The sequence below is a fragment of the Culicoides brevitarsis genome, chromosome 3, assembly GCF_036172545.1.
Source record: "Culicoides brevitarsis isolate CSIRO-B50_1 chromosome 3, AGI_CSIRO_Cbre_v1, whole genome shotgun sequence".
Lineage (NCBI taxonomy): Eukaryota > Metazoa > Arthropoda > Insecta > Diptera > Ceratopogonidae > Culicoides > Culicoides brevitarsis.
The window spans coordinates 29,370,689-29,384,427 of NC_087087.1; the positions used below are offsets into that span (position 1 = coordinate 29,370,689).

General features: G+C 22.2%; 2 protein-coding genes across 2 annotated transcripts; one reads left to right on the top strand and one right to left on the bottom strand.

Moving 5' to 3' along the window:
• The first annotated feature begins 281 nt into the window (after positions 1 to 281).
• On the top strand, positions 282 to 2,100 carry LOC134835104 (uncharacterized). Its single transcript, XM_063849968.1, has 2 exons — positions 282 to 651; positions 1,806 to 2,100. The coding sequence occupies exons 1-2, from the start codon at positions 289 to 291 to the stop codon at positions 2,064 to 2,066; spliced, it is 624 nt and encodes a 207-aa protein (XP_063706038.1). The 5' UTR covers positions 282 to 288; the 3' UTR covers positions 2,067 to 2,100.
• A 1,139-nt stretch (positions 2,101 to 3,239) lies between these two features.
• On the bottom strand, positions 3,240 to 12,595 carry LOC134834367 (protein singed). The gene is made up of 6 exons (XM_063849005.1): positions 12,355 to 12,595; positions 7,077 to 7,333; positions 5,543 to 5,706; positions 4,763 to 5,472; positions 3,415 to 3,526; positions 3,240 to 3,354 (listed from the first exon to the last, which is right to left on the bottom strand). The coding sequence occupies exons 1-6, from the start codon at positions 12,569 to 12,571 to the stop codon at positions 3,261 to 3,263; spliced, it is 1,554 nt and encodes a 517-aa protein (XP_063705075.1). The 5' UTR covers positions 12,572 to 12,595; the 3' UTR covers positions 3,240 to 3,260.
• Positions 12,596 to 13,739: the final 1,144 nt, after the last annotated feature.

A 13,739-nucleotide genomic window follows, 5' to 3' on the forward strand; every position in this document is an offset into this window, starting at 1 on the left:
TATCACTCACACATGAAAACGTGGCATTTTTCGAGCTCTGATGCCTTTTTTCGTCAAAAAAATGAGAAAAACCTCAACTAAACTCCTGATCACGTGAAACAAAGGATTGTCAAAGTGACAAAACCACTGCTCATAATGATGATTGCCATAGTGACCATTATCCGGTATGTGAGATTTAATCCGTTCGTTTCAGAGAAAAATCCGTGCAAACAACATCTTTTGTTTCGTCTCCGGTATAAAAGGACGTGTCATCGTGATAATTTGCTTCAGTCATAATTTAACCTCATTATGCGTTTGTTGATATCCTTGTGGTTTTTAACGATTTGTGCAGCGTTGCTAATTCACGAGCAACAAGCAACCACTTCTCCTGTTGCTTCTGATGAGATTTTCTTTCATGACGACGTCGATTCGGCGGAAGAGTTGCAAACGCCCCGGAATTGCGAGGATGCGATAAATCCGGAATTGAGTGCTCGAGAAAATGTCCCGGTACCGATTGGCAGCTACAATTTTGAATGGGCGGGATTCGAGCACAAAAATAATCGAGCTCTGGAAGTTAATTTGCAGCAATTGGAGAAACGGAGTCAACACGATCAAAGGGGTTATTTGAAGCATGTTCATCTGTATCCGCCGTCGTGTGCGTGTCAAACACAGGTGAAAAATTTTATGGAAAAATAGAAAAAAATTAATTATAGAAAAAAAAAGAAATTTCATGAAAAAAAAATTTTTTTTTGTAGTTTTTCATCATTTTTTTATAAGAATTTTAAAATTTTAATTTTTTTTTTGCAATTTTTAATGTTTTTAATTTTATTATTTTTATTTATTTAAATTTCATGAACTAAAAAAAATATTTGAAATTTATTTCACGTTTTTGTCAAAAAAAAAAAAAAAAAATGAAATAAAAAAAGTTTTGAATTTTTTTTTTTTCATATACCTAAATTTAATATTTTTGTTAATTTTAATTTATTTAAATTTTTTATTTAAAATTTTATTGAATTAAAAAAAAATAAAATTAACTCTTAAAAAATTACTAAAATAAAGTTCAGTGATTTTGAGAAAAAATTCTTGCAAATTTTTAAAAATTTGCTTGAAAATATATTAAAAATTGTTTTATGGCAATTTTAATAATTTAAAATAAAAATATATAAATTTTAAATAATTTCAAATAATAAAAAAAAATATTTCAGGTCCAAAACTGTTTCAAATTTTTGTCAAAACAATATTTATTTTTGAATTTAAAAAAAATAAGAAATAATGAAATTCAGTGACTTTGTAAAGAAAAAAAAATTAAAAATTTTCCAAAAAATATTAAAAATTTTTAATATTTTAAAGAAATTCACAAAAGGATTCTCAAAAATTAAAAATCGTCAAAAAAATAAAAAGTTAAAAAAAAATTAAATTTATTATTTTTTATTTGAAGTTTTCATGTGAAAAAAAAAATTATTTTTAGGGGAAATTTTTTTTTTAATTTTAAATAAATATTTTTATTAATTTTAAGTTATTGTGATTCAAATCAATTAAAATCAAATTAAAAAAAAAAAAATAAAAAATAAATTTTTAAACTAAAGTTCAGTGGTTTTGTGAGCAAAATTAAAAATTAAATTATTAAAACTTTTAAAAAAATCAAAATTATCAAAAAAAAAATAATGTTTAAAAAGTTATAAAAAAAATATTATCAAAAAAAAAAATAAATAAATAATTTCAAAAAAAAAATCAAACTTGTCCAAAAAAAATATAAATTTCTTTTTTTTTCTCAAAATTATTTTTTTTTAAACTTACCTTTTTTTATAAAATTTTTCTCCATACAGTTCCGTTTATTCGATTTGGGTCACAACACATTTCCGCGATTTCTCGCATACGCCTATTGCATTAATCGTGAAGAAGACAGTCGCAAATGCTGGCTCGGCTCAAAGTGCAAAGAAATTCCTTACATTGTACGAGTCCTCACAAAAAGAGAAAATGAAAATGTTCACGATGACGAGATGGCTAATTTACTTCCGCACGACTTGAAATCGACGTGGAAATTCAAAAATGTGAAAGTTTCGGCGGCATGCCAGTGCGCTTTGTGAAAAAAAAATTAAAATATTGGAAAATTTTGTGAAATAAATGTCAATTTTGTTCAGTATATCTTTTTTTTTATTTCTGGACTTTTTTCATATTTTCACGTTTTTTTACTCATTTAATAATAATAATCATGTATCAATGCTAATATATTGTGTAAGAGAGTAAGATGACTAAAATTTTATTTTTTTTCTGTCGATACCGCGATTTTTCCTGATAATTAAGGAATAATTTTTTCGGTACATTTTTGCACACAAAATAATATTTTTTTTCATTATTTTTAATATTTATCATGGAATCGAAAATTTAATAATTTTTTTAAATAAAAAAAAATTAATTTTTAATAATTAATTTATTTAATTAAATTTTAATTTTTTATTTAAAAAAAATTAAATTCAAGCTTCCATTTTTTCATAATTTTTATTTTTTTCATGTTTAGGTAAAAGCAGTTAATAATTACATAAATTTTTATCATATTTTGGGTATAAATGTATAAAAAGATTTTTTCTTTAATTTTTTAAATTATTTTAAGTAAATAATAATAATTAATATTTTTTTTTTCGATAAGTACCTATTTTTTCTATTTAGTTTTTTTTTATGCTACATGATAATAATAATAATTATTTTTTTTAATTATTAATAATATTCAGATCCACAGATTTTTCTTTTTTTTCAAATTTAGCAAACCTTAAGATTAAACAAAATATTTATATATTTAAGAAAATGTGAAAATCGCCGAGCTTTGGCAGTTTTTTTTGTGTCGCAATTGGAACGTTCGCAGAAAAAGGATCAAAATTTCTTTTTTGACTAGATTCGCAAAGAAAAGCACCTTGAATTCTCAACTTTATCTTACTTTCGTTCCAACTGATCGAATTTCCATTTATTTATTTTATTTTTTCTCTTAAAAATGGCAGTCAGTGGCGAAAAAATTTTTTCAATATTGCGGTAGAATAGTCTCAATTTTTTTTTGCTTTAAACTCCGTATCGCAACGCACCTTAACATCAAATCTTAGTGATTAAAGTATTTTTTAAGCAAGCCTATACATTTTATGAGTTAATTATGTAATTTACGTATCAAAAAAGGAAAAAAAACAACAGGAATTTCATTTTCATCACAAATATTTTTTTTTAGAGATTTGGCTTGGACGTTCCTTTTTTTTCGTTGATTTTTTGAGTATTTGACCTTTTTTATGGTATTTTTTTTAGTATTCCCATTGGGTAGCAGTGTCCTTGCCATCTTCAATCAATCGGAAAGCACCATTTTTAGTAGCACCGACGTATTTGCCGTTGGTTGATCTACAAAAAAAAAAATTAAAATACCTAACTCTCTTAAGGGACTTGGTTTGTAAAGTTTACCTGATACAAATTCTGGTTGGTTCACGTAATTCCAAATAAAATCCATCGACAGGGGATGAGCTGTCAGCTACGATACTGTCGCCGTCGATGCGCCAATATTTGCCGTTTTGACCTAAAATTAAAATATTTTTGTTAAATTAATTTTAAGAATTTATTTTAATTAATTTATTGAAATATTAATTAATTTAAAAAAAATAAATTAAATTATTTAAAATATTAAAAATTAATATTTTATTTTAAAAATAATGTATTTATTTGTATTTTTTTAAAAATGTTTTAATTATTTTGAAAATTATTTTTAAATTTTAATTTTTTTTAAATTTAATTTTTAAAATATAATATTTCAATATTTTAAATAAAAAAAAATATTTTTTTAAATTACAAATTAAAATTGAATCAAAAAAAAGATGAATTCAATAATTAATTACTCTAAATTTAATTAAAAATATTTTATTTTTTTAAACGATTAAAAATTATTTTATGTAGGTATAATTATTTAAAAATCAAAATTATGTTTTTTTCAAATTAAATTTTAATTTTTCTTTAAGTTTAAAATATTTTCGTTTAATTTAATTTTAAAATTATTTTAATTAATTCATTAATTAATTTATTTTAAAAAAATATAATTTTAAATTTAAAAAAAATATTATAATTAAATATAGGTATAATATTAAAATAATTTTAAATCGTTTGGAAAAATTCAAATATTTTTAATTTCATTTATTTCATTTAAATTAAGTAATAAAAAAAAATTAATTTAAAAAATAAAATATTTTTTTAAGTTTATATTAATTTTTACTAAATTATTTTAAAAGAAATATATTTAAATATTTTTTTTTTTCAAATTAAATTTTAATTTTTCTTTAAGTTAAAAATTTTAATTTAATTTAATTTAATTTTAAAATTAAATTAATTTATTATTAATAAATTTATTAAAAAAAATATATTTTAAATTTTTTAAATACTATAATTAAATATATAATATTTTTAAATAATTTTAAATCGTTTTAAAAAATTCAAATATTTTTAAAAAAATTTTTTCTGTAATAAATTAAATAAATAAATTAAAAAAAAAAATATTTTTTTAAATAATTATTTTTCTAAATTAATTAAAAATTTTCATTTTAGTTTCTTAAACATCTAAAATAATTTTTTTTTAATTTAAATTTAATTTTATTTTAATTTTTTTTTATTTTAATTTTATTATTATTTAATTTTTTTCATAATTTAAAAATTTTTTAACGATTTATATTTAATCATTTCAATTTGTTAAAATGCAAAACACATAATTTATTTTTTTTAATTGAAAAAAAATATTTTTAAAATTTTTCAAGAAAAAAAAACTCACCTTTAAAGAAGACAATTCCCTTCTGAGATCTCTCAACTAAGATAGTTTCGTACATTGCCTTATTACATTCGAGTTTCGTGCTTCCCGGTTGCTTGTACCCAACGAATCCCTGTTCGCACTTCAGTACCAAAATCGGGCGATTAATGAGATAAAAGTAGAATTTCGTAGTTTCCTCCTCGCAATCTTCGGATGTCGCAAACAAATGTCCAGATCGCTTCGTTGCCAGATACTTTCCGTTATTAGCGCGAAACGAAACCGAACCGCCGCCATGCCAAACGAGCTCAAACAAGGCATCAGCACACCGACGATTGCCCGTTGCTTGGATACCGCCGCCCGTCGACAAACACCAATAGCGATCTTGCGTGGTCCGGAGAGCCCAACGATGCGCCGACCAATCGTACTCCAACTGGAACGTCTCATTATCACCGATCTCGTCTTGGTTCGCAGTCACATCGACGCCCTGCTTCACGCTGACATACTTGTTGTTGAGTGCAGCGACGAACGACGCCTGCGGCAAGGAATCTTCCAGCGAGAACAACTCGTCGCGGGTAACTGTGTTTGAGCGTGACTTGAGCATCGCCTTCGAGCCAATCGGCGACAAATACGACCCGTGACGATCGCGCAACGCCAAATGCCCCCCATGGTATTCCGCCGCGAAGAGACAATCGTCCGTGCAGGTATTTTCTAATTTGCCGCTGCAATTGAGATATCTGCCGAGAGAGAGAGATAATTGGGCGATTAGCGATCACGAAACGGAGAAATTTCACGAAAAAAACTTACTTATTGTTGCACGTATGCAGTGCATATCGCCCGCCTTCATCCGAACGAAACTCGAGTGTGAAGAGAGTGTCTTCGCCCCACGGAATATTGGAATCAACGTGGATTTCATCTTGTGAGTCGGACAAGTGAGCGAATCGTTTACGTCCGACAGAGCGTAAATTCACCTGAAATTAAATGAAAAGTTTTTATTTATCATTTTTTTGTGAATTGTTTTGTGAATGAATAACAAAACAACAAAAAAAAATTTACACGCGAAACGCAACAAAGTAGTTCTCGTGGCAAAACAAACAAAACAACAGACCAACTTCCGATCAATATCAACTTTTTATTACAATTTAATTAACGCGCCGCGAAAGATTTCAAATTATTCGATGAAAAGTGTGGTCGGTGAAGCATAAGTGACAGCTTCAAATGTTTCGCACAAAACGAGAGTTTCTTGACCGTTTCGCGTGTGTTACAAATAAAAAGTACTTTGTATCGAATTTCTTTTTAAAAAAAAATATTTTAAGTCGTGTGAGAAACTTTTTAATCTTTTATTTTTAAATAATTAATTAAAATTTAAAAAAAAATTAAAAATTAATTAATTAAAGTTTTAAAAAATTAAAATAAATTAATTCAAATCTAAAAAATATAAATTTTAATTTTTAATTTTTTTAATTTATTTTTTTTTATTTTTAAATAATTAATCAAAATTAAAATTTTAAAAAAATTTTAATTTTAATTAAAATTTTAAGTTAAAAAAATTTAATTTTTTTAAATTTTTAAAAATTTTAAAAATTATTAATTTAAATTTAAAAAATAAAAATTAATTATTTTAAATTTAAAAAATAAATTAATCAAAAATAAATTAAAATTAATTATTTTTTTCATTATAATTATTTCGTTCGGAAAAAAATAAAATTTTGAAGAAAATCTTAAAAAATCTTTACAAAATTTTTAAATAATGAGAAGTTTTTAAAAAACTTTTATAAAAGTCATAATAAAAAAATTATAAATTTTCTACTAATGAAGAATAATTAATTTCCAAGAAAATCAATAATTTTAAATAATTTTTTTTAATAATTTTAATAAAAAAAAATTAACTTGTGAAATTTATGATTTTTTTTTGTAACTTTGTAAAACTTGTTAATTTTCTTTTAAAAAAATCATCTAAATTTATTGAATTTTGAAAAAATGTCACAATTAGAAATTTTATGGAATAGACACTCGAAAATTTCTTGAAAAGCAAAAAAAAGAGAAAACCTTGTGAAAATTTTCATGAAATTTTCAAAAATCTTCCATTTTTAAGGATCTTTTTAAATTTTTCGAAATATTTTTTGTTTAGAATAATTTAAAAAATCAATTATTTATCTAAAATTTTGTTGAAAACTTAAAAATTTCCCAAAAAAAAATTTTTTTTTCATTATTTCGTTATTCAATCAAAAATTGTAAAAAATTAAATTAAAACAAATTAAGAAAAATTAAAAAAAAATAAAAATAAATTAATTAATTGATTATTAATCAAATAATTAAATTAATTACTAAAAATACAAACCTGAGGACGTGCCGCTAAATGAACACTCCAAAACTCTCCCTTTGACGGAGTCTTTGCTGTGCACGTCAATTTTTCCGGATTTCCGCCCAAATAGTAGCCACGTTGCTCATTCTTCAACGCCCATCGTCCCGTATTGTCGTCCGCAATGCTAATTTGGAATCGGCTCCCGGCATCACGTTCATCTGATTCGCACAAAACGTTGCCAAACTGATCGACAGACAAGTATTTGCCCAAGTGCGATCGCAAGTAGATTATGCCTGAAAGGAGAAAGGCGGAAATTATATTGAGAGATTTGTGGTAAGAAAATTTTATGACCTCTCTTTCGTGTGCGATACAAAGTGAGAAGCCACAACCGCGTTATGATGAAAGTTTAATTAAAAACCGTAAATCATTCAATTCTTTTTTTTTATAAATAAATTTGCAGAAACACATTCCAATCAATTCAGATTTAATCTAATTTTGCCATTTTTTTCTTCTTTTATGGCGCGCTGTTCAAAATTCCATCTGATGGTAAAACAATTTTATTAATAGATTGTTTTTTCGAGTAATTGCTCTTTTTTTTAATTCAAAATAATAAATAACACAAACCGGAATGAGTGCGATGATTATCGCAGAGAAGACCAGTTTAATACCAATTTAGCATTTTATCGATAAAAATCGCGAAGATTGATTCATAATTTCTCTCTTGATTATTTTCATTGTGGTCGCTTTATTGATTGTTGGTTTCTTTGTTCAGATGAGTTATGTGAGTCATGATAGTTTATGCATGTTTTGATGATATTCTGATAAAATTGTTGAGTCATATAGGAATGAACTAAAAAATGGGATGTTTCAACGAAAAATGTTGTTAGTCACTTTTTTTTTTGTTCCTTTGATTTTTTTTACAAAAATGTAACTTTTTGATTGCTTTTTAATGCAGTTGATTTTCTTCAGAATTTCATAATTTTGACAAAAGATGGCGCTTTATTAAAATAATTTTTATAAATTATGGTCAAAAGATGGAGTGTTCTCTAAAGTTTAAAGAAATTTTTTAGAAATGCGTTAAATTTAAATCTGTTATTTAAAAAAATAATTAAAATAATAAAATTTAAATAAAATAAAAATAAATAAAATAATTAAAATGAAATAAAAATAATTTAAAATAAAAAAATATATAAAAAAATAATAATTTTAATCTACAAATTATTTATTTTAGGAAAAAAAATTCTATATTTTGAAATTATTTTTTTAATATTTAAAATAAATTAATTATTAAAATTAATAGAACACTTCATCTGTTGACCATAATTTTAAAAAATAAATTAAATAAAGCGCCATCTTTTGTCAAAAATATGAATTTTTGACAATATTTAACTGCATAGTTTAAATTAAACTAATTTTATAAATATATATAAACATATATTAAAAAAGTTAATATATAAAAAATAATTTCAAAACGTAAAAAATATTTTTTTATAAAATAAATTATAAAAAAAATTTAAATTTAAATTAATAATAAAAATTAATTTAATTCAAATAAAAATAATAATTTAATTTTAATAAATCAATCTAAACTTTAAAAAAAATATTAAAAAATTAAAATAAAAAATATTATTATTTATTTAATTAATTTATTTATTTTTTTATTTATTTTATTTATTTTTTTTATTTTTTTTTTTTTTTTTTTTTTGAAGAAATTGTATTTCCTTAATTTTATTATTAAGCTAATTAACCGAAAAAAAATGTTCAAAGGAGTGTTTGGTATCATTTGTAATATTTATTCAGGTGTTAATAGTCAACACACACAAAAAAAAATCTTAACAAAGAAGGACAGGAAATAAGGTTCATGATGCATCACGCACATTAATATGCAAGACATGTTCCTCATGTACAAACCGTCAATAATAATAATAATTTAGACATCACTCCATTCAAATTAGTATTCTGTTAATAATATTCATCTTACGACGTCATGATTGTTGTCTGGCACCCGAACAACATAAAGAAAGGAAGAAAAATCAATAAATACACGATTGGTGAGAAACATGAACCGAACATGATGTAATCATCGTGTCAAATCAGCAACAGTAGCTACCGCCGGACATGAATACGAAATGAGCCAAGAGATAAGTAACGACGTAAGTAATTGTTTTTGGCCCATTGTTTGGCGGATTCTCACACGAAAATTTTTCGGAGTATATGAGCGGCTAATTAGTGTCTTGTCGATGGATGTTTTTAACATGCGATTAATTAGGCGTGTAATTTTTATTTTTTTTTTGTTGGTGAAAGGTTCTTGGAGTTTTTTTTTATAAGATTTTTGAATATTTTTCGTTTATTTAAAAAAAATAATTTTTTTGTTAAAATTATTATAAATTTCAAATAAAAAATAAGGTCCAAAATATTAATTAAAAATGAATTTTAAAAGTTAATTATTTTTTTAATTTTCGTAATTTTTCCAAGATTTTCATAATTCTTTTAATTTTCAATTCCTCTAAATTAAATTAAATTTTTAGATTTTTTTTTCAAATTAATTTTTTAATATTTTTCAATCAACATAGGTATGAAATAAAATTATTCTTTATTTTAAATTTATTTTACTTTTCATGAAATTAATTTCGAATTAATTAATTTATTTTATTTTATTTTACTTAGAAAAATAATTAAAATAATTAAAATTAAATATTTTTTTTTAAATTTTTAATCAATAAATAAAATAAAATTATTCCTAATAATTTATTTATTTTTAATTTTACTTTAAAAAAATTAATAAAAATATCAAATTATTTTTTAAAAATATTTTTTTTAATTTTTTTAAATATTTTTATTTTAAATTTTTTAATTTTAAAATAAATAATAAATTTTTTAATAATTTTTATTTTTCAATTAAAATAAATTAAATTAAATTGTTTATAATTTTAAAAATATTTTTTTAATATTTTTTACGATTTTTCAATATTTTTATTTAAAAAATAAATAAATAATTTTTTTGTTATTAAATTTTTATTTTTTTTTATTAAAACTATTTAAAAAATTATAAAAAAAATATTAAAATATTTTTTAAAAATTTTGCATTTTATTAAAACTTTACAAATAAAATGCCATGCCGTCAATATCATCATGATAAAGTAAAATATGTTAACAATTAACTTTACTACCATAACAAACACGTAAAACTACAATAAAAATATCGTCTGTTTGTTCATATAACTGTTAAAAATAATAAATTTCTATATTATTACTCGTCATTCATCACATAGCTTTGAAAGTAATCTAACAGTAGCTTCGTATCATATATTCGACGTCAGTGTTATTATCATTAAAATAATAGCGCAAGAAGAGTAATAAACAACAAAACATGCGTTATTATTATTATTTACTTATTTTTTCACGTATTTGAAAAAAATAATGTAAAAACCTGTCAAAGTTACATTTAATGCAAATTTCGCATGTTTTTAATTTTTTAACTACCATTTGTTGGTTTAAACGTTCAAATGAAGAAAAATGCGAAGATTTAAAAAAATGTGGGACGAAACATGCCACACTGAGAGAATCTTTCGTTATCTATGTTTTGCTTTAATTGCAATTGACAGGACCCACTCTAATGCAGAAACGGTTAATGTTCTCTCGAAAAAATGAGTGGGTTTCAATAACACGAGTATTAGTCGTTTCAACAAGTAAATTTCTTTCTTGTACAAATCCATTGTGTTCATTATAGCTGTTATTATTATGCTTATTATGTACTTGCTAATTGTCTTATATGCACAGCTAAACTACAAGCGAGGCAGCAATGAACTTCAAACAGTAAACAGCGTTATGAGCAAAAATATAAAAAAAAATATAATGATGGAAAAATGACGTGAATTAGCGTGAGTTTTGATCATGAAAAATGGCAATTATGATAGCTTTTGACATCTCGAGGCAGTGAAAGAGGCTTAATGTCGATTTGGCTTAAAAAACTTAGGAGAAATTAATATAAATTGATTTTTCATGTAAAAGAACTTTAATCTGAAAACGTGAATTTTTCATCATAAAATTATGATAAAATGCAAAATATTAACCTAAAGCACCTTTGACTGTGAAAAATTTATGTTTCGCAACTTAAAAAAAAATTTAAACTTGTAATTAAGAAAAATTCCAACGATTTTTTGAGATTTAAAAAAAATTAAAACTTTCAAGTTTTTAATTTTATAAGTTTTTGAGTCAAATTTAAGCAAAAATTTACAAAATAAAAAAAAAACTATTTTAATTTTCTAAGTTAAATTAAATTTTTAGTTTTCTTTTAATTAATTTTTGATTTTTAATTAACTCTATAATTGAAAATTATTTTTTCTTTAACAAAATTATTTTTAAAAATTATTTAAACTAATTATATTTAATTTATTTGACTTTTTTCATTATTATTATTTTTTTATTGAATTTTATTTTAAAATTATTTTAATGATTTTTAAATTTTATTAGCTTAATTTTGAAACAAACATTTTATTTTTTAAATAATTTAAATTATTAAAATTAATTTAATTAAATTATTATTTTTTGATTAATTTATATTTATTTTATTTAATTAATTTTTTTTTTATTTAAATTATTTTTTTTTATTAATTTATAATTTTTTACGATTAAAAAAAATTAATTTTTTTAATTTTTTTTTTTAATTTAATTTAAAATTTTTTTAAAATTTAATTTAAAATTTTTTTAAAAATTAATTTAATTTTTTTTTAAATTAATTTTAAATTTATTTTTTTTAATTATTAAATTTTTTTTTAAATTTAATTATATTTTTTTAAATATTATTTAATTAATTTTATTTTTTTTATTAATTTTTAATTTATTTTTTGTTAATTATTAATTTAATTTTTAAATTTAATTTCAGAACTTTTTTTAACGACACTTTGCGAAACACACAATTTTCACAATTTATCTAAGAAACTAAACACACAAGATGAACACAAAATTTCCATTTTTTTCAATATTTTACATAACGTTATGCATTATTTACTCGTAATTTGCATATAATGCGATGGAGACGATGTCAATGCTCGCCTTTCAGTACGCAATAAATATGCAAACAAGTATTGAACTATTATTACACTTTTTTCTTAAAAAAACTACTTTTTACATGTGAAAGCCTCCTTTTCGTCGATTTCTAATTAGTTTGTGATAATTACACGTATTTCAAGAGTGCTCGTTTTAATTATTAGTTTTGTGGTAAGAAGACCATCGATTGTCTCTCGAAATTTTTTTCCGTTTCAAAAATTACGCACATTTTAACGATAAAAAAAAGAGCAGAAATAATACTTACTTTCTCCCGTGCTCGATGGCTCCAATGTCCATAACTGTTTCTTCTTGAGACTAGCACCGTTTGCATTCAATTTATAGCCGAACGTTTCGGCTGTCATGTACTTGTATTGTGCATTTATGAGCCCGATGGTCCACCATCCTTTTTGTTGGTTTTGTGAAAGGAGATCGCCGTTACTGTGACCGTTCTCGTAGTGATTTTGACCGTTTAAATTTGGCATGTTCGGTTAATTTTTATTAATTTTTTTTTTCTGAAACGGAACAAAAAAAAATTTTTTTTTTAATAAAAAAAATGCTTGGAGACTTCGAACATCAGAAAAAATTGAAATTTACATTGCTCTAGATTTATTGTGGCGTTTCTTCTTCTTCTTCTTGCAGGAATGATAACAGTTTGCTTTTTCATTCATTAATAAATCGACACATTAATAATAACACCATTGCTGCATATTTGCTATCATATCAACAAAGTAAAAAAAAAAAATAAAACACGAAGAAGAAGCAAAAGCAGCAAACCACGCTTATTGATGCTTTGAAGTTTAGTTTTGCACTGATGTTATACTTTTTTATTATCAAGTAAAGTAAATTGTTAGGAGAGTGTTTCTCTGCGTTTGTGTGTGTATTTGGCTGTCTTTCTATCGATATTATCGCATGTTTGTGCAAGTGGTTCAACTTCACAAAGCATGACCAGTTTTTCTTTGCATTATTTATAGATGATGGTATTTGAAGTTTACGAAAAAAAAAGTAGAAGAAAAAATTTCAAGTGTAAGTTTTTGATAAACTTTTTTTTCTTTTTTTTTTTGAAAGTAATAAATAAATAATAAATTCACACAGAAATGGTAAAAATTTTATCAGAAATCTATTAGGTTGGAGCGACATGCAAACAAATGTTTATGAGAGAAAAAAAATTGGGATGAAACTTAAAGTTAAAAGTTTCAAAATCGAATATTTTTTTTAGGTATATTTTTTATGAATTTTTTTATAATATTTATTTTTTTTAATAGTAAAAAATAAAATTTTAAAAATAAAATAATTGAAAAAAATAAAATAATAAAAAAAATTATTAATAAATAAATAAAAAAAAAAAAATAAAAAAATAAATATAAAAATAAAATTTTAATAAAATCATTTAATTAAATAAAAAATTATTAAATTAATTAAAAATTAATTACATAATAAATTTAAAAATAAAATTAAATATAATAATAATAATAATAATAAAATATAATTAAAATTTATTAACATACATAACTAAATTTTCAAATAAATTTTTAATTTTTTAAATAATTTTATTTTATTTATGAATTAAATTATTTATTTTTTAAATTTAGTCCTAATTTATTATAATTAGGTATATATTTAAAAAACATAATTTTAAAAAATAAATAATTT